Below are 20,815 nucleotides of genomic sequence, written 5' to 3'. Positions count from 1 at the left end.
AGTAACTTAACACACAAAATAGTGCATTTTTTGCAGAATGCGTTGCCAGGCATGAATCATAAAGCAGACTATGGGATATGATCGACAGAGGCACTTAGCTGGGTGAACACACTGTGGCAGCAATAAAAGTGAATTTGAACCATACTGTTTGCCTGGTAGTCACGCTTTGCAGAACACATCTGCATTGCACCAAAATCCACTCTCTGGACCAGTGTGAGACGGTCATCACAAAGGAGGGAGGATGAAATGGATGAATTTGGCACCTCAAGCCCTAACTGATGTCTATCCTTTACCAGGCTCACCAAAGAAGCAGAGTCTGCCTCTCTCCATGCTTTGATAAGGTTTAGGTAGTATGTTTGTGTGGCTCCAGTTCTGCTCCATGGCACAAGTTCATAGTAAATGATAAATGGATGGTAAATGGACTGGTTATATAGCTTTTCTACTCTACCTGAGCACTCCAAGTGCTTTATAAAGTATAGTGTATGTCCCGGACTCACTGGGTGACCACAAAGGGTGAGTACAGACTACTTGGTGAGTAGTTTGGAGCTGGAAGAAAGACTGTCTCCTGGTATCAATTGTCTCAGTCTAGCCCTTCTGTTGTATAGGTGCTGCTGGCATTCCTGGAGCAAATCCTCCCATAGTAGTCTCCCCAGCATGTGTAGTGTTGCTTCATGTCCAAGACGAACTGAATCTTGGATATTCTTCCCAGCTTTCCTTAAATAATACAATGATCGACCGTGCGTCCTGCCAAACAATAATGGTACAAAGGGAGAAAAGATCGGTCTGAGGAGGTAGACGTTTAGTCAGACTTATTTAAAGCCTAGTAATTTGCACGGTTGTTTTATCAAGCGAGACATGAACAATGTGCCCTGACAGTCAGTACCTCTTTCAGGATGCTGATTTAGGAGATGACCTGAAACAGCCCCTGACTACACTCTTTGCAGAGACTCTGTTTTGGGATACTGTGTTGCATAAATAATACAAAGTGATATCCCAACACACTCTGGTGAAATGGCATGATCGAGTCCATGCTCAAACTGGACCTCCATTAAAGGTAATGTGTTGCCAGCTGACATTCCAGGCAACATGTGCACCACCAGCACACATCCCCCCAGTTGCAGGAACAATAAAATTCACTACAATTTTGCTGTATCTCATGTGACCAGCCATTATTATAACTCCTCTCTGGAGCAATTGGCGGACTGCATGCAGCACAAGAATCACATTTGCCTATCTGTCGTCAGTAAACCCTTACACATTGTCCCACCAAGTTTTTAACCCACTGGACCAATCGGTATCGAGAAGTAAAGAGAGCTAATCAAAGCCTTAACTCTATACTTTTTGCCCTTGTATTTAATTTCTACGGACACTATGGGATATTTATGCCTGCATCTCCAGCACTCCTGCCCTGACATCTGCATGACTCCCTGTGACCTGGATGCAGTCCCTGAGTTGCCAGGACCTGATGAGATGAGGCAGAGAGAAAATGCTTAGTATGGTGTGTCTCTGATGGACGTTCTAAGGAGCCCAACAGACATCCTTGAGCTTGTCTCACGACGCATGGCCTCTCTGGAAAGCAGGGGCGTTATCCACTGTGAACACTCTTCCGTGGCCACTGGCATGCCTGCACCAAGAACTAAGGGAGAGAGAGCTTTTGTCTCTGTGGCCCCCAGACTCTGGGACTGTCTTTATCTGAGCTTGAGGTCTGTGGACTCAATAGTCTCTTTAAAAAAAAAAAATTAAAAACTCATGTTTTTGGAATTGTGTTTGTTAACTTTTTTTGTTTTTATTTGTTTTAAATGCTCTGGTATTTTTCTATGATGCACTTTGTGATTTCTATCTTGAAAGGTGCTATATAAATAACATTTTGCTTACTTAACTCCGTGGCCTCGAACATATCCAGAAAGGATTCAGGATCATCCCACTCCGCATCTTGTGCAACGTGATCACTGGTAGCGGCAGCGCTTGATGAAATGACTCAGACAGAGCTAGAGTCTCCAACAACTGCACTGTCACTCCGTTTGCACCAGCATCTTACGCTGTTGCTGGTGCACCACCACCTACTTGGGATGAGTGGTGGCTAGCTCTGTCACATCTGTGCCACAGCCTGGCTGCAGGTCCTATGGGTCTGACATGTGTGTCAGGAGGGTGGATGCCACTGTAGCAGGACTTATGTTACTGGGATACCCAACATGACCCTGGAGGTGCTTGGTTCATATTCAGTTTTATTGCACGTACACTGGGTTTGCTCAGCTATTTCCATTGCTGGTCTTCCTCCATCTGCACTGTTCTCTGCACACTAGCTCAGTCCTTATCTTCTGGTTCTAGCCTGCTTCCCTGTAGAAAGGGAAGGCATCATGACTCATCATTTGCCACTATGGAGATAATTTTCAGAATAGATACTTTAACTCAGTGAGAATCAGGCCAGGTGCAAATTATATGCAGTACAATTGGGCATCTCACTGCTGCCAATATAAGTTACAATATTCTTGAGTCTATTTGAGTCTGGCATGTTTTTGGGCAAATTTTCTACCAGTCTCTAAAAGAACTGGTCCAAGTGTATGGCTCAAAGCTGTGCAGTGCCAAAACAACATATTTCTCTTCTCCATTACTTCTTGCAGTCTGATGAACAACATCCAGAGCCTTCAGGAACTCGGGGCGGACCTCATCCACACCAGGGGGTCTACCGCCAAGAAGTTGTTTAACTGCCTCAGTGATCTCATCCCCAGACTCTGCTTCCTCCTCGGAAGACGTGTCAGTGTGATTAAGGAGGTCCTCGAAATATACCTTCCACCCGCCCGTCAATTTTCTCAGTCGAAGTCAGCAGCGCTCCGCCAGCACTATACACAGTGCAGGTAGAGCACCGCTTTCCCCTCCTGAGACGTCTGACGGTTTGCCAGAATCTCTTCGAGGCAGTCCGAAAGTCTTTTTCCATGGCCTCTCCGAACTCCTCCCACACCCGAGTTTTTGCTTCAGCCACTGCCCGAGCTGCATTCCGCTTGGCCTGTCGGTACCTGTCGGCTGCCTCCGGAGTCCCACAGGCTAACCAAGCCCGATAGGACTCCTTCTTCAGCCTGGTGGCTCCCTTCACCTCTGGTGTCCACCATTTGGTTCGGGGATTACCACCACGGCAGGCACCAACCACCTTGCAGCTGCAGCTCAATGCAGCAGCTTCGGCAATGGAGACGCTGAACATGGTCCATTCGGACTCAATGTCCCCAGTCTCCCTCGGAATGCTGTTGAAGCTCTGCCGGAGGTGTGCGTTGAAGATCTCGCGGACTGGGGCCTCTGCTAGACGTTCCCAGCACACCCTCACTACACGTTTAGGTGCACCAGGTCTGTCCAGCGTCCTCCCCCGCCACCTGATCCAACTCACCACCAGGTGTTGATCAGTTGACAGCTCAGCCCCTGTCTTTACCCGGGTGTCCAGAACATATGGTCGCAGGTCTGGTGATACGATTACAAAATCGATCATCGACCTACGGCCTACTACGGCCTACAGCCTACTACGGCCTACAGCCTACTACGGCCTACCTACTCACATCCCCAGGCTTCTACCTTTCTACCTATAAAACCCGGAGAGCAGCCAAATGGCTGGTAGGCTTTTAGCTAAGCTTTAGCTTCAGCCAAGTGGAAGCTAAATTGGCTAGTCATTCATATGTAAATTAGGTTGTTACCTGGGAATTCTGGAGGGAGGGGAGTGGGGGTGTGTGATTGAGGGGGTGGGGGAGCTGCTAAAAGCTGTGCACTTCCTTTTGTGTTTCATCTTGATGCATTCTCAATCATCCAGGGAAATAAATCTCCAAAAGTCACCAACTTGGATTGTTTCAGTTTGCCGTCTTAGGGAGAAATCAACACACATGGGTGTATGTCCTTTGTTGCTGAGATTTATTGATAAAAACAGTACAAAAAACCAACCATTTGTACACATTTTTACAAATAATAATAAAAAGTGAGTGAGTACATTTCAACATTTTCAGCATAAGCGCAGATGACAGTCAGGACCCGTTCCCCGACCCTAAGGCGCAGGGAACAAACCCTTTCATCCACCAGGAAGATCCCCAACGTACCGGCAGCAAGCTGCCTCTCACCAGGGGCAACTCCAGACTGAGACAGAGTCCAGCCCCTCTTCAGGAGACTGGTTCCAGAGCCCAAGCCATGCATAGAGGTGAGTCCGACTATATCTAGCCAGTACCTCTCAACCTCACGCACTAACTCAGGCTCCTTCCCCACCAGAGAGGTGACATTCCATGTCCCAATTGTTTTATTTCTGTTTTATTGAGACATGTGTCCTAGCGTCTGTAAAAAACTGTAAGATATTAATAAATAAAATGTTAGTTTTTATATAGTTTAGTAGCACCAGCAACTCACTTTGCTTTCTGTATTTACTTTATCTGCCATCTTCACCTTTGGAGCATAATGCAACTGCATGGTGCAACGTAAATATAAAGTGGTTGGAGTGAACAAGTGTTTAAACATTTACTTTTTTTCTTCTTTATGAGGTGTTTTGCACCAACAATTTGTGATCAGATGCTGGCAAATAGAGAGTGGAATATTAGGCCTGTTACTGTGTACAAATTTATGTGGGAGCTGGAAACGAGCATGTGTACAATCTGATTCTGTTTTTTCTGTTGCCTTGGGTTGTTTTTTTTGACACATACACTTTCAGTTATTACCGTGTACACAATTATTATTCTTGCTACACCTCTCTGAGTTGGCACCCTCATTTGATACAGGCCATTCACTGCTTTCAGATGAGAAAGACTGCTGGGTCTTTATGCGCAGTGTTGTCTGTCTGAATGCAGCCTCACTCTCTTCACAAGTGTTTGCAGAGTACTCCTGGCTCTGGCTTTGGAAAATCTGCTGTGAAACATAAACATGTTGAAGAGTTTTAGATAGGCTTGTAGGTCAGACACCAGTACAGTTACAAAGAAAATGCAAAACAGAGTTTATTTAATTCTGTGGTGGATTACAGACAATTTCCAAAGCATAGAAATGATTAGCGGTGCTGTACGACCAATCAAGAATATTATTCACTGCATTTCCCTTCACTAACTGAATTAGTAGTGAGTATGTAGTACATAGAGTATATAAACCACTGCAGATTAGTGTTTAAATTATGATACGATGCCCAACTTTGCTTGGATGAAGGATTCATGTTACTTTCAGATATCTCTGATATCCCCCCATGAGAATTATACATCCCATTTAATATTAATATTGTAGACTTGTTTGTCTTTTACATCAACTATCAGTGCACATGAAAATCCCATACATTCTATATGCATTTAAACTCAAAGTACAGGGGTCTCTCTGTGGATTCTGAGTGAAAAATGAAACTTCTCAGTGGGTGACATGGAAACCCTTCATGGGCTAACCCACTAAAGGGTCATAATTCTCTGGTCTAGGGGGAAGACCAGTTTTATTTAGCATATATTTCCTTAGAACATTTTCCTACTGCACTTATCCTACTTGTCCTCTGTTGGAACTCATTATAAGACCTAAGGATAAGTTGACACTGGAGATTTTAAGATCTAGCACTCTGGTTGCTTTGTAGGTTCTTGCAACAGTCAATTAATCAGAATCAGAATCATCTTTATTGGGCTCTGGTTATTTCTTTGCTCTCAGCGTACACAGCAGAGTAGACAAGAGACAATTCTGACAAGATGACACAGAACCAAATAACATATAAACCATATTTATGTTGCAAACATGCCAGAATAAATAAGGAATGGATGAGTTGTTAGTCCCCTTCGTGAATCGCTACCTTATCGTGGTGGAGGACTTTTTGTGTCTCAGGGATCCAAGGAACTATGTTGCCTGAAGGTCTCCCATTGCAAATTGGTCCTGGTTGAGGGACCAGACAAAGAGCGATTCAAAAGACCCCTATGAATATACAATCAAGGGAAGAGTTTACGCTGCCCGGGATAGGGTTACTGGGGCCCCGCCCTGGAGCCAGGCCCGTGGAGGGTGCCTGAGGGTGAACGTCTGGTGGCTGGGCCTTAGTCCATGTGGTCTGGGTGGGCACAGCCCGAAAAAGTGACATGGGCCCAACCTCCTGCAGGCCCACCACCTGCTGGAGGCACCATAAGGGTTGGGTGCAACGTGTGCCTGGTGGCGGTCAGGGCGGCAGCGGATCGACCTCCGGCTACAAAGGTAAGCAATTGGGTGATTGAATGTCACCCTTCTGCTGGGGAAGGAGCCTGGTGGTAACCCCCGAACCACATGGTGGACAGCTGAGTTGAAGGGAGTCACTAGGATGAAGAAGGAGTCCTATCAGGCTTGGTTAGCCTATGGGACTTCGGAGGCAGCTGATAGTTACCGACAGGCCAAGTAGAAAAACTCCAGAGTGGGAGAAGTTCAGAGAGTCCACGGAAAAAGACTTTTGGACTGCCTCGAAGAGATTCTTGCAAACCATCAGGCGACTTAGGAGGGGAAAGCAGTGCTCTACCTGCACTGTGTATAGAGCGGGTGGAGCGCTGCTGACTTCGACTGAGAACATTGTTGTGCGGTGGAAGGAATACTTCGAGGACCTTCTTAATGCCACTAGCTCATCTTCCGTGGAGGAAGGAGAGTCTGGGGAGGAGGGGGACGACTCACCTATCTCTGGGTGCGAGATCACGTAAACAACTCCTATCTATCTATCTATCTATCTATCTATCTATCTATCTATCTATCTATCTATCTATCTATCTATCTATCTATCTATCTATCTATCTATCTATCTATCTATCTATCTATCTATCTATCTATCTATCTATCTATCTATCTATCTTTGTTTGTATAAGACTGTATACACAGCTTGCCTTGATTCAGCAGCAGATGTTTTAAGTACAAACTCTATGTGACTGTCCTAAGTGGGCTTTGGAGAGAAGCTGTACAGATCTCTGCTTGTTTTGGTGTGCCCTGTAGCGCCTACCAGGGGGAAGGTGTTGGAAAAGGTTTTATTTGAGTTTTTCTACAATATTAAATAGGTCTTTCATTGCCTACAATATTACACCCTACAATATCAGAAAGACACATCCAAGAATTCCCTTTTGACAGGAATAGAACCTTGCTGGCTGTCTCTTCTTACATCTCCTTCACATTAGAGTGGAAACTATGTTAGAGCTTTGCCATTAAGACAGATGACCACAGAGGGCGTTTGAGAACACACCATCAACTATAGACTATGTAATCTCCCTGTCCTAATTTAAAGACCGGTGACCACTTCACCCTGTAAAACAAACAGATCAGAGAAAAGAGTGAACTGGTTTTCACAAAAAAAATAAAGTGCAGAATGTATCACTGAAGTCTATGAACTGATTTGTAAACTTGGTTAATTAATTAAAAAAGCCCTACGAATAATATATGAGAACCTGGGGACAAAGGACAGTGGACAGACTTTAATAACTCATAAAAACACAAAATCAGCGTTAAAGACGTCTTTGGTGCCTAATCCAATGAAATTTTCCAATAAATCTTGTTCTTTTATCTTATAGTTAGTTCTGTTAATCAATCCATCCATTGCACCTGGTTTATCTCATGTTATGGTTTCCACCTGCATGAATGCAGTACTCTGACAGCTATAACAGTAAATGTTTACATGTACTTGCATGATTGGATTAGCCTATGTTTAATAAGGATATTGTATCAAATCAAGAAAAATCTGGCTTACAGAGCTCCTTCGTAATTTTAAATAAAAACACTTAAATGTGTATTTGGATTAGCGCTGAGCCAGAACTGAAAGATAGGATTACCCACACACTGAGGCCCCTGTTTGTCAACAATATAAAACCTCACACACACACACACACACACACACACACACACACACACACGTGTACAAACTACGTGACTGATTATTTGAGTTTAGGAAAATATGATAAAACATACAGTGTGTGTGTTTGAGTGTGTGTGTGTGTGTGTGTGTGTGTGTGTGTGTGTGTGTGTGTGTGTGTGTGTGTGTGTGTGTGTGTGTGTGCACGCGCGCTCAGTAAAATGTGGGAACAGACCAACTTATGAAAACTGAAAGCGTAGTTTGGACTACTTCTTAATGACCACCTAATTACCTGCACACAGACAGCTGATGTGATGCATTAATCATGGCACTGTTTGCATTTTTCTCTTAATTGTAGCTGTTTTCTAGCGGTGGTGATTTCAGACTTTCTAACTGTTGGAACAGTATTCCTCTATAGCAAGAGTAATAAACGAAGCACATGGGATTACTTGAAGCTTGTGACTAACATGCAGCATTAGTGCATGCAGTCTTCAAATTAAATTCAAATTCAAATTTTATTTGTCACGTACACAGTCATACACAGTACGATATGTAGTGAAATGCTTGGACAACTGCTCGTGACCTAAAGAAAACAAAAAAGGAAAAGGCTATGAATAAGATAGGAAATAAATATGAAAAATTAAAAAGGGTAAATTTAACTAGGAAGGAATAAAATATAAATTAAGGTTAAAAATGAAATAACTGTACAACACAAATTAGAATGAAGGGTAAATTTAACTGGGAGAATAAGATAAAATATATAAATTAAAGTTGAAAATAAAATAACTGTACAACAAAATACACAATATAGAACTATATAAGAATGTATGAAGAAATATAAATAAATATATATACAATAACAGCAGCTGTACAAGTATTAACCGGAAATGAAGAATATAGTGACCAGTGTTGTGCAAAACCAAAGTCCAGAAAGTCCAGTGTGTGTGTAAGAACCATATGTGTGGGTCAGTACTGTGTGGTGGTGTGATTGAGAGACCGTATCGCCTGCGGGAAGAAGCTCCTCCTCAGTCTCTCTGTGTTGGTCTTCAATAGCAAGTAGCTGGTATTTAAAATAATTTATTCTAAAACAGCATAAGATAATATTTAGTAACACTTTGTAATAACTGGTTTGAAATGGTAAGTAGACTTTAGTACTTAATAAGGTTAATTCATCGGTTTATAGAACATTAGATAGATCTTTCCAAGTTTCTACTAACATTTATGCAACTTTGTAACAGGTAAATAAATATTGCGCATATATTAATTTATTCTTTACTTACTTACTTTTATATTTGGATGTCTACCATAAAGTTGATGTTTAAAATAGTTGTTTTAGTATATCAGTAGCTTACCAGTAGGCAGGTAGCGTAGTAGGGTGGTAAATGTGTATTCACCAGCAGTTTGGTTTGTTTAAAGAGCTGACTGAAGATATTACTAAGGGTTAAAATACTTTCATTCACAATATTACTATGCAAGCTGAAAAAATGCTTCAGTTTACCAAGCAGGTGGGTGTTCTGCCAAAGTATCTATATGTAATATAATATATACAATTTTATTTGTGCTAATGTTAATATTAATGCTAATATTTGTAAGTCTAATTTTTGAGCCAGCTAGTGTAAAAGAACTAGTAGTGACAGTAAGCATGACAGTAAAAAAATGAATATTTGATAAAGTGGCTACAACACATTTTTAAATGTGGTTTTAAATACTTTCTGAAAAAATTAAAGGTAATAATTTGTATTTATTGCTTAATAGTTTGTATAAAAGCAATACATGGCTTCAACACAGTCTGGTGGTAGGTTGTGAAATTATATAGCAAAGTCCTAGTTATGAGTCCCTGCCACGTAAGTCCCACACCAGACCAATTCTTTTACACTTCCTTTGTAACTTTTTCTATTGTTTTCAAATTACTTTCTGATTATGTTTCAGCAACAAATCTACAAAAAGATGATGCTTGGATCTAAAGTATGCTCATCACAAGTTCAATGGCTCGGTGTCTTTTGGATTTGAAGTCTAAGATGAGGCAGTCGATGCTAGTCCCAGAGCTGGGACATCGAGGATGATATTTATCACCACAGCTGATCCACAGGAGAAGTGTACAAGCAGTTCTTTAAAAACAAAGTAGGATATGAAGCAGGTGCCTCAAAGACTAACTACCTTTTTATTTTTAAAGATACAGGGAGACAAAGGTTACACATATGTTAGTGATTATTATCAATCTATTGATGTGGTGATTTGCATCTCTGCCTACCTATCAAACAAGACCCTGTTATTTATTTATTTATTTATTGACCATGTGAGTGTACGTAAAAAGTGTATCATGATGTTTTTTGCTGTTTTCTCACATGACTGAGAATGCCCCTGCTCTGTTTTCATATCACGTCCTTTTCACAGTTTCAACCTGTGCAGTTTTACAAAACCTGTAATCCTTTAGATTAACCATCTCTTTGTTCTCTATGGCGCTGACAACATGGGGAGGACTTTCTGCGTGAAGTCTTCTCTTTATGGTCCACTTCAACAGTGTGTCAACCTCTTAAAAAGCATAATCCTTGTTTGGTTGAATGTTGTTTATTTGTTGCACCTTAAGGATGGTCTGTTTCACTGGCACTGAGAGTGAATTTGGATGTTTTGGGTTTCAAATGTAAATACTTTAAATCATCAGACCACTGAAGAATTAAGAAATAGTCTCCTTGTCTCCAAAAAAGGCCTTTGCTTGATTGTCCAAGAGATGCTGAAAAGTTAACTGTGGCTAAAAAATAAAAAAAATAATACAATATACAATATTTTTGGTCAGTCTGTCAAGTTAAAGCTTTAAGCCAGTTTTAATCATATTAACAATAATTTGAAAATGTATTGTTACACAGCTAAGATTTTAGAAAATCACGTCTAAAATATGCATCTAAATATATCTTGATTAAATAAAGATGTCTTTATTTTCATTAGCAGCTGTGTGAGTCTGTCTTGTTATGAAATTTGCATTTTTGTCCTATTAATTTTAAATGAGAATTCATGTTGTTGTACCGCAACATTATATTCATCTGTGCAAAGCTCAGCACACGGTTACCTACAGAACTGCATGTAGGTGTGAGCCCAGGTAACAACAACACTTTACTCTGAAAAGGAACTTCCGCTGCTCTGGAATGTACCTGCACATCATCAGCCTGACACACACACATAGCTTTACTCTCTCTCCGTCTTCCTCTCTGCCCCTTCCCCCTCCCTGCCTCCACCTCGCTCTCTTTCTTTCACACACAGACACATAACCCTGCTACTCTGTCAGATTTATTTATACAAAGGAGGAATGACTAAGATCAGAGAAGAGGGCATATAGGGGGATAGATGTGTGCATGTGTGCATGGTTGCATGTGTCTGTGTGTGAAAGAGAGAGAGAGAGAAGGATGTATAGAGAGGGAGAGATCAGGAGTCTGACCGACTGACCTACAGTCTAATTATGTATCATTATCAGGAGACAAACTGATCTAAATTACTGCAACAGCTCCCATTCACATAGATGGATTACACAGAGCAGGACGATGCACACGCACACACTCACGCACACACATAGAATCAGCTCCATTCAGCACTTAAACAAATATAAATCATATGCCTTCCTCACAGAGAATTCCTCTGCACATTCTGCAACCCCCATTTTCTCCTTAACTCTGTCTTCTGCACAGTCTAGCAGAGATACAACCGTTGGCAAAGATCTTTTACTCTGAAGCAGACATTAGTTTGAAGTATCTTTTCATAAAATTACACTTTTGTTACCATTAATAATAGTTTCATATAATCAGAATCAAACGATCAAATCCTTCATACAACATTTGCACTTTCAACTCATTTGCACAGTAAGACTGGAAACATTGTAACACTCCATTTCACATACCAAATGGCACACCTGTTGCTACGCTGCTGACAGGAAAGACTACAGCAAACATATTACAGTGTTTCCCAAGTTGTCCAGTCTTATAGCCTCATCGCCAACACTGATTCCTGTTTAGCCTCTAAAACCTCGTCTCTGCCACCAGAACACATCATTTTTATCCTGTATGGCTTTCTCTCCAACGCTGTTGTAGAGAGTTGGGGAAATGAAAAGTTATGCTAGACTGTAAATGACTGGCTTTACAAAGAAACTAATAAAAACTATAAAACGCTAAACTGATAAGCAAAACTTACTGAACCTTGAAATAAACTACAAACTTGCCCTTAAAGTGTCATATAGATGGAATTACCTCCATGAAAGTCAAATCAATGGAGCAATAGCTGTGTTTTTAGAAATTCTTTTTTTAAAACCTCATCGTTTTTATGTTTTTCTCAAATGGAATTTAGTTTTCTCAGGCTCATTGGTTCAACTGCTTGGTTACATTTATGAAAGGTCATAGTTTGGGTTAAATAAGGAAAGTTATTGTCACAACTCAGCGTTTTCCATTTTATGAGGTTGCCAAGAAGCAAGCATGGGCAACTCCTAATTTCACAGCCATTGTTCACACTCGTGAAATGAACCTGAGCAACAGTATCGAATCGCGACTGTCAAAAAAAGAGTGTGCTAGTGTGTTATATGCATATTAGACACACACAGTTCTTGTGTCTGTTTACTTTATGGTCACAAAGAAGGAAAAGACCTTCACTGCAACATGTTGCTGCGCAGTGCCGCTGCTATTTTCTTACTGTGTTGCTGGGACCCCAAAACATTTCATTTTACAGCGCCAGAAATCATTAACAACGACCTTACTTCAACTAAGTAAGTAGTGGTCTAGTGGAGGTTAACGTTTAAGCATTCAGGCACACACGCATGAAGTCAGTGGATTTCAATGATGTGTATGTGTCTGCATCACAGTCCTTGAGTGAGATGCTGCAGGTCTTGAAAATGTTGTTAGAGATCTTACAGTTACAATCTTACAATTATCTCAAGTTGCTTCCAAATTTATATTGCCAGCAAGATTTTCCAAGTATTTTAAATTAATCATTTGACAGTAGCCCCACCCAGTTAACCAGTTCATTTTATTTCAGGTGTTTATTTCACGCGTTTCCACAGCCTGGAGTACTGAACGCACACACAAAGCCCCCACCCCCACTGTCTCTCTTCAGATAAAGTAAATAAATAAATAACTATTTAAAAAATAGCGGTAAATTGCGTGTACATATTCAGATGTTGTATATAGCGTTTTCTTTAAATGATTGATGAACGGCAGCGAAGTTCAGATTCATTGATGACTCTGAACTTCGCTGGCAAATAAAGAGAATTAATAAAGATGTGGACCTCGTAGAGCCCAACTCACAACCAAAAAAGTTTGTTGTTTATTGATCTTTCCATTTGTATTCTTTGGGAAAGGCCGCGTCTTTGGGTCCAGTCAGTCACCTCGCCCTGATATTTTACCGGCTGTTTATTTACAATGAGATACATTCAGAGATTACTGTTAATTAATTAATTACTTACTTAATTAATAATAATAATATTGAGACCTTCAGTGGTTCGGTAAACGAAATGAATTTCTTTAATTATAGATCTGAAAAAATATGAGCTTAAATGCATTTCAGTGTGTTTAAATTTAACTATATCGCTTTAACGTTTTATTCATATACGATAAAAAAAACGGTTATTTGCGTAATAAAGAAATAAATATATAAATAAATACATTTTCAGTAAGCAGTGAGGACTGAACTTTTTAAACACTTGCAACCAAAATGTGGGTGCAATGTTTCCTGCTTTAATAAATCTAGACCTGAATAAAACCCACACAAAACTATAATGTTGAGATTTATATGCATATGTGGAGATGCGGACCGCTGCTTCGTTAGCCGAAGCATGCGCTGCGTCGTATTATAAAACTACGAATACACAACTCAAATGAGCTCTGTCAGAAATATAGGCTGTAAGCAGGTACTCCCGAACGCTTAGTGTTGCTGAGTGTTGGAATAAATTTGAATTCAAAGGAGATGAAAGATACTTTAACTCGTCTAGATTCACTATAATAGCTGCGTAATTGAATTAAAACTAGTATGAACATGAACACCAATCATGTTCAAAATTATTATTATTATTTTTATAAACAGGACCTATGAAGCTAGTCTCGTACACCCCCAAAGCATATTAAAGAATAGTAGAGGCCTCTTAATCTGATGTCAGCAGCAGAGACTTTCAGCGTGCTGTCACTGCTGACATGTTTCCTTAAATACGTTTTAAATGCATTAACAGTCTAAATAGTGAATTAAAATGCATATATGGTCCATAGAGTTTGGGCTATCTCGTCTGCATATTGCAGCCTTACTCTTGATAACAGAAACAAGAACTGGATCAGCATCGCTGTATTCTTGACTTTGGAGTGGTTTCTGCACGCGTGAACGTAAACCGCGCGCGCGCATCTGTGTATGCCAGCATATCTACTTAGCAGACCCACTGACATAAAAGTGAAGTAAACAGAGCCTGCAGACGGGGCCAGAGCAAGGGGCGGAGGCTCGCCATTGGTTGACTGAGGCAGTGAAATCCGTTTCTCCTCCCCGGTAGTGAAGATGACGTGGTGAATGAACCCCACTCTCCCTCTCTCTCACCGACAAGCTGGCTTTAGAATAGTTCAGTATCAACTAGCCACTTGTGACCCTGTGCCTGAACAGACCAGTCTTGCATTGCCAAACTGCCCTGAGCCTGACAGCTGACAACTGTCTCGAGAAAGATTAAATGGCGTGCAGGGTGGGGTGGGGGGGTGAAGAAGAGGAATACGCACTGAGTGGCCAGTAAAAGAAGAGACCTAAAAAGTTCTGCTGTGACTTTTTAAAGAGAAGATAAATGAGGAAAATGTCTTAGGAGGAGTCGTTTCAACACAACTGACAGGCCTCGCGACAGGTCGCTAGGACGGGTCCGGTGTACTGTCGCACGGAATACCGACCCGTATGGTCGGAAGTGATTGGCTTCGACCGCGGGGAATGAACTGAGGATGCAGACATCTACTCTGAGCGCTGCTGACTAACGAAGGTGCGATTGCTGCTGCAGCATCTGACAAGGACTTGTTCGCGCGCGCTGTGTGTGTGTGTGTGTGTGTGTGTGTGTGTGTGTGTGTGTGTGTGTGTGTGTGTGTGTGTGTGTGTGTGTGTGCGCGCGTTGGGGTGGGGGGCGCTCACGCGTGCCCGAGTGCGTATTTTTGTGTGTCACTATGAGTCTTGTCTCGGGCTTCCCTCACCACCCGGTCATGCACCATCACGACAGCCACCACTATTCGCTGCATGCGGCGGCGGCCGGTCGGTGTCACGAAGACACCGGTGCTCCACCGTACTTCACAAGCTGGTTGATAAGTCACGCGGATATGTCACCTACAGAGTATAGCCTTGCGCCCGGCTACAGCCCGGAGTACCATGGCAACAGCGGCAGTGGGTCAACCGTCGGACTGGACCCACACCATCACCACTACTATGGCCCTGGAGGGTTAGTTCCAGGACCCGGCACCATCTCGATGAACGGAACCACGGTCGGTATGCACCATCATCACCACACTCATCCTCGGACCGTGAAGCGAAGACCAACGGCCAATCGCAAGGAAAGGCGGCGGACCCAGAGCATTAACTCAGCTTTCGCGGAGCTGAGGGAATGTATCCCTAACGTCCCGGCCGACACCAAGCTGTCCAAGATCAAGACGCTGCGCTTGGCCACCAGCTACATCTCTTACTTAATGGACATCCTAGACAAGGACGAACAACACGGAGACACCCAGGCTTTCAAGGCCGAGCTAAAAAAGACGGAGGCTCGGGAAGAACGGCGGAAAAGAGAGGCGGTAAGATGTGCTCTACGGCCACTATTTGTTGTGAAAATGAGGTTAAAAGGTATTCATTATAATAATCGCTTAACGCAAACAGTACACATATAGTATTGTCTCTGGTTAGCTGGTTCATTAGTAAAGGAGTTATTAAAGGAAGGTTCTAACGCTGGAGTGGGCAGGATGGATTTAGAGTTACTTTCGAAGAAAAGTAACAACAGTTTAAAATCGGATTATAATTACAGGCAATTACAGATTTAGAATTCTGTACTGTATATCTGGCAAAGCAAGACACTCTTTTTTCCAAACCAAATGGATAAATCATTTCCAATGGTGACCTTATATTTAAGACGAATTAAATGAGTTTATTTTTACTCGACTCAACAAATTACCTAAGTTCACAAATTTGATTCACTCCTAACACTGAATTATTTCATATCGATTTATTTGACAAAGACGAATCATTGAAGGAGACATTTCAACACGTTGTTGGTAGGCAGCGTCTGACAGGAGACAATAAACATTCATTTTGTGCATCGTGGGATTTACTGAAGGTTCATAGTTCTTTTAAAACACTGAGTCACGCCGTTTACTTTCCACAAAATAAAAAATTGTGTAAAATGAACTTCCGAATAGTCTGGAATTTATAGAATACGGGGCATCTTTTCGTATCTAACTGCGGGTTGTTTTACATGATGTGAAGTAAAATCGACACATTTAAAATTGTACTTTTTGCTTTTGCACGAGTGCCCATATGTTTTTCCACAGCAGCCTATTCATAAAGCGGCATCAGCACACAGTTACTATATTTTACGGCTATTAGGTTTAATGTTCTCTACAATAATAGTGATAAATTCAGTTAACAACAACAGTAGTGGCACCGTAAATAAAGTTTTAACCAATTGTCTGCTGCAATTTGACCGAGATTCACCAACAAGCCGCGAATCTTCTGCATATTGAATGAAAACTAATGGACTGAATAGATAGAGCTGTTATCAGCTCGGTGTATATTAATTTGCACTGAATTTAAATTCCAGCATTAAGACGCATCCCTTATCCACGCAGACGTGATACTTATACTACTGTATAAGTGTGTAGACCTTTAGACATCCAAAACAGTCTCTACAGTGCTGTGCTGAGTGAGTGGGGTGGGGAACAGGCAGAGACCAAGCCAAAATCTACTGTGGTAGGGGAAAGGGGAAACAGCAGCACGGGCTTATGGTGTGCTAGAATTACACAGTACACAAATGGGGGGTAATCAGAGAGCAACATTTATTTGGAGATGGGCTGCTGAAATAGCCAATAAACTGAGAGCAAATAGTAAAATTGAAGAGTGTTTCCCTATTTTTGTAATAGTCACATGACTTCTTTTGCACTGATCACTCAAGCAAAAACATATATCATCATAAACATACAAAAAGATTACAAATACATGAAATAAGTCTACAGAAAGCTGGCTGCCATTCTCTGACGGTTTGGAGCCAGGAGGGCCAGGTGCTGCCATACAGACCGACCACTATTATGCCTGGAACACTATCATCCTTACAGCCAGTAACGCTATGTACTTTTGGTCACTTTTGGTACTTTTAGCTCTGGCTGCACTGCCAGATGTGTAATGTGGAAGCCATGGCTCCAGCTTTAGAGGGCTGTGTAGTTGTTTGCTATTTATTTGTTTGGCTAATCCAACAGTTGAAATTCCATTTCAACGGATTCTTACCTGCCTTTTGCATTCAGCTGACCCCCGCACACACTAGCATTTATCTGGCCAAAACATAGTAATATCAAACGGAGGCCATATTTATATTTATATGGTCATAGCTTATGTCACCGGTTCATGCTTCTGCATTTTCTTTATAATGCTTATTTATGTCAGAATAAATATTATCAGCACAACAAGTTGCCTTTCTTAGAGGGACCACTGAGCTTTGTCCTGCAGAGAAGATGAGTGTGGATGATGGCCATGTGTGGTATTGTTTGTTCAGCAGACAAACAATACCACAGCAGAGACTGGAGGAGAATAATCATTTCCTGTCTATTGTCTATAGGAAGTGTGGTGCATAATTGAAGCCAGAGAGCTTTCTTTTTTCCCTCATATTTCAAAAAGAGAATGTAGTCCACTTCATAACTCATGTCAGCTCTCTCATGAGACTCCTGGCTTGGGCTGAATGCACATTTTCACAGCCCAACAGAGACACTACAGCTGAATAAAATTATATCCTACGTGTCAACAGAATCCATTGATTAGTTTTAAAAAATCCGCAAAATAATTAATAAGAAGAAGCATCACTATGTTACATCAGTGAACTAACATAATGGCGCTTCTGTTCCTCAGCCTGGTCTTCCATTAATAATAAAGTGGGAAACCCAGAGGACAACTTACAGCGTCCTTAAGAGGACAGACCTCTAAGCTTGCAAATAAGGGGGAGGGGTGCGTGGCCGGTCTCGAGGAAATAAACTCAGTTTTGTTGTTGTTGTTTTGTAAGTTTACATCGCAGTGCGTAAAATAGGGAATTAAGATCTGGATATAACGCAATTCACAGAAGGTTTTTTTCCAGTTCAGTTTGTGTTTCGCTAGTTTCAAGGATACAGTCTGTTAACAATAAAATCCCTGGATGCTGGATTAACTTTTTTCAGGCCTTTGCTTTCACGTATTAGGTCATTGTATGACACACACACACACACACACACACACACACACACACACACACACACACACACACACACACACACACACACACACAGAGCATAAACAAAATATTTCGTAAACATTTTCCCCTAAACTCAGAGTTGGAGACAAATTCTGATGTTTTGTTAGCGTAAGTTTTGCTGGTTGGAAATACGAATTCTCTTTTTTTTAACTTATCTAATATAAAAAATTCATAGTCATAGTTGCATATTAAAATTTGTCACTTTGCCTGAAGAATAAAATCACTTCCTCTATTTCAGCTCGGGGGGGTTGCAGGTGGCCTGTCCTCTTTGACTTGTACTTTATATTCTCTGCGTTTTAAAGCCGTTCAAAAAGGTCTGAACGCCACGGCTTCAGGTAATCACTCGAGTTCAGAACTAGTTACTTTGTTTCTTTTCCCCTCTTGTGTAGGATGGATCGAGGTTGGTGGATTATGTGTGCACTAAAGCTGCAGAGTGGTTTACCGCTGCAGAATTAGAGCAGGCTGTCTTCGCTCAAAGCGTAGTGTCGCGTTTTTATGGAGTTTGATGTAAGAAGGAAAACATTAAGCCGGACTGAGGAGTCGTCAGCGCTCATTGCTACAGATAGAGTCAATTTATCATTCGCACTGGATTCTTTCCCCTGACATGTACAGTATCCCAATTACATAGACGCCGTTCATTCATTAAAAATGATTATCTCATTTGGCCTGTTAAGGAGGTCTATTATTATTATTATTATTATTATTATTATTATTATTATTATTATTATTATTATTGTCGTCGTTGTTAAAGAAAAACAGACAACAAAGACCCTAAGGCCTGGGTAAGGGATGAACGAAACCTCGAAACGAAAGTTTCTCTCTGTTGTTCCCCACGTTGTGCCTGCATTTGCGCGAACGTGGTTATTTATTTATTTATTTATTTTTACCAACATAGCAAAGTCTATTCTTCTAACTGCTCTTCTGTTTACTATATTGCTGATGTACTCTGAATATATATATTCTAACTTATTTTGATCAGGCCTAATACGTCATAACGGGCAGCGTTTGGGGCTTTTGAAAACGCAAGCTTAGTTGGAAAAAACAAAAATAAAAAATAAATATGAATTCCTATTCAAATGTATTTATTTTATTTTATTTTATTTTATTTTATTTTATTTTATTTTATTCATGTTAACAGTGGCTATTCCACCCATTCGTTAATACTGCGTGGTACACAGTAGCTGGGGTATTTCTCATCGTTGTCATTATTTTACACAGTGACACAGGCTGCCTACAATTTAAGACATTCAAGACATCAATAAAATTTAGGTGCGTTCGGTATTGTAGTAGTAGTCTGAAGTATTGCGCATTCAAAGAAAGAGTAGATGTATCAATAAATAAAATAATAAGGATAAATTTCATGTTTTTACAGGTGGAGATCTCGAAGACTTCGTCCTCCAACTCCTCGTCGTCCTCCTCGTCAGCGGGCGATAAGAAAAGTAAGGGGCGGACGGGATGGCCTCAGCATGTCTGGGCTCTGGAACTGAAGCAGTAGTCCGTCTCTGCCTCAATGTCTCCTGTCGCAGGTTGACAGCACTCCTTCCTTTCTCAAGCTCGGCCGTCGAACTGCGAATAGGAGAGAGCGTCCAGGCGAACTGAAACGGGAGTCGGCCTGGCTTCCTAAGGTTGTCGAGGCTTCCCTCACAAACAGTAGCTACAGAGACGCTGCGTGAGGCTCTGTTCAGGTGTGACGCGAAGGCAATGACAGTTTGCTGTAATTTAGGATTAACACACACACACACACACACACACACACACACACACACACACACACACACACACACACACACACACACACACACACACACACACACACACCATCAATCAGCAAAATCCCACTTTATATTCTAACTTAAGGTCCAGAAACGAAACACAGACTGCTTTGTCAGTGGTCATGTTTGATGTCCGTGAAAGGTCATCTGTTGGACTCGGTGTGGTGGAAGGAACGAGTGGTCCATCTGCGCAGACCGCTGAGTTATGTTCTACCAGATCATACCAGGACGTGTGCGACTCCCACACACAGAATTACACAAAATTACAAACACATACACAGATTCACACACAGGGTCTTGAGGTGTTTGCTTTATTTAAGGAAAAATATTTATGTGCAATGTGACCTCTGGAAGGATACAAACAGCCATTGTGTCTGATATTACAGAGTATCTGTGGTTACAGGACCAGGTGTATGTGAAGATCTCTTCTGTTTCTCCGTCTTTCTCTTACAGTTTATTGTTGTAAATGTAATGTCGTCACGGCAGATGACGACGTGTCCACGTTGTGGTGTCAAAATGTCTCGGGAGCTAAGTAATGCTTTATGTGTCATGAAAACAGTGTCACGATTTGAATAAACCGCCACCTGGTAACTGGGTTGATTGTTGACTCTCAGTTGGTCAGACTGCACAAAGGTTTTAATGAAAGTAACACTAAAAGCAAAATTGGAAATTCAGTGTTGCTAATTTAATAATATGTCAACCGGTTTATTGAAAGGTAAAAACAAGAAATGTTCTCTCACATAATAAATGTTTTTATTACATTTCAAATCTAGCTTTGTCAGTGGTTTAAAGGTGACATGACTATGAAAACTTGTGTTTTGCCTTTTCTCA

At 41.3% G+C, this 20,815-nt stretch overlaps 1 protein-coding gene across 1 annotated transcript; it reads left to right on the top strand.

The window, feature by feature from the left end:
* Positions 1 to 14,341: 14,341 nt before the first annotated feature.
* On the top strand, positions 14,342 to 20,578 carry LOC146571849 (heart- and neural crest derivatives-expressed protein 2-like). Its single transcript, XM_085275819.1, has 2 exons — positions 14,342 to 15,522; positions 19,585 to 20,578. Exons 1-2 carry the CDS (start codon positions 14,908 to 14,910, stop codon positions 19,705 to 19,707), a joined length of 738 nt encoding a protein of 245 aa, XP_085131945.1. The 5' UTR covers positions 14,342 to 14,907; the 3' UTR covers positions 19,708 to 20,578.
* The last annotated feature ends 237 nt before the right edge of the window (positions 20,579 to 20,815 follow it).

Source organism: Mchenga conophoros, linkage group LG6 (assembly GCF_057382185.1).
Source record: "Mchenga conophoros isolate Kocher_MC1m ecotype Shallow Benthic linkage group LG6, M_conophoros_male_GT1.1, whole genome shotgun sequence".
NCBI classification, from domain to species: domain Eukaryota; kingdom Metazoa; phylum Chordata; class Actinopteri; order Cichliformes; family Cichlidae; genus Mchenga; species Mchenga conophoros.
This window is presented reverse-complemented; position numbering and strand designations above follow the sequence as displayed.

What these genes read in the sequence shown, in the direction of transcription:
- LOC146571849 (XM_085275819.1), top strand. Translation starts at nt 14,908, where the DNA reads ATGAGTCTTGTCTCGGGCTTCCCTCACCACCCGGTCATGCACCATCAC. An exon ending in AACGGCGGAAAAGAGAGGCG is followed by an intron (nt 15,523 to 19,584) that starts GTAAGATGTGCT and finishes ATGTTTTTACAG; the next exon opens with GTGGAGATCTCGAAGACTTC.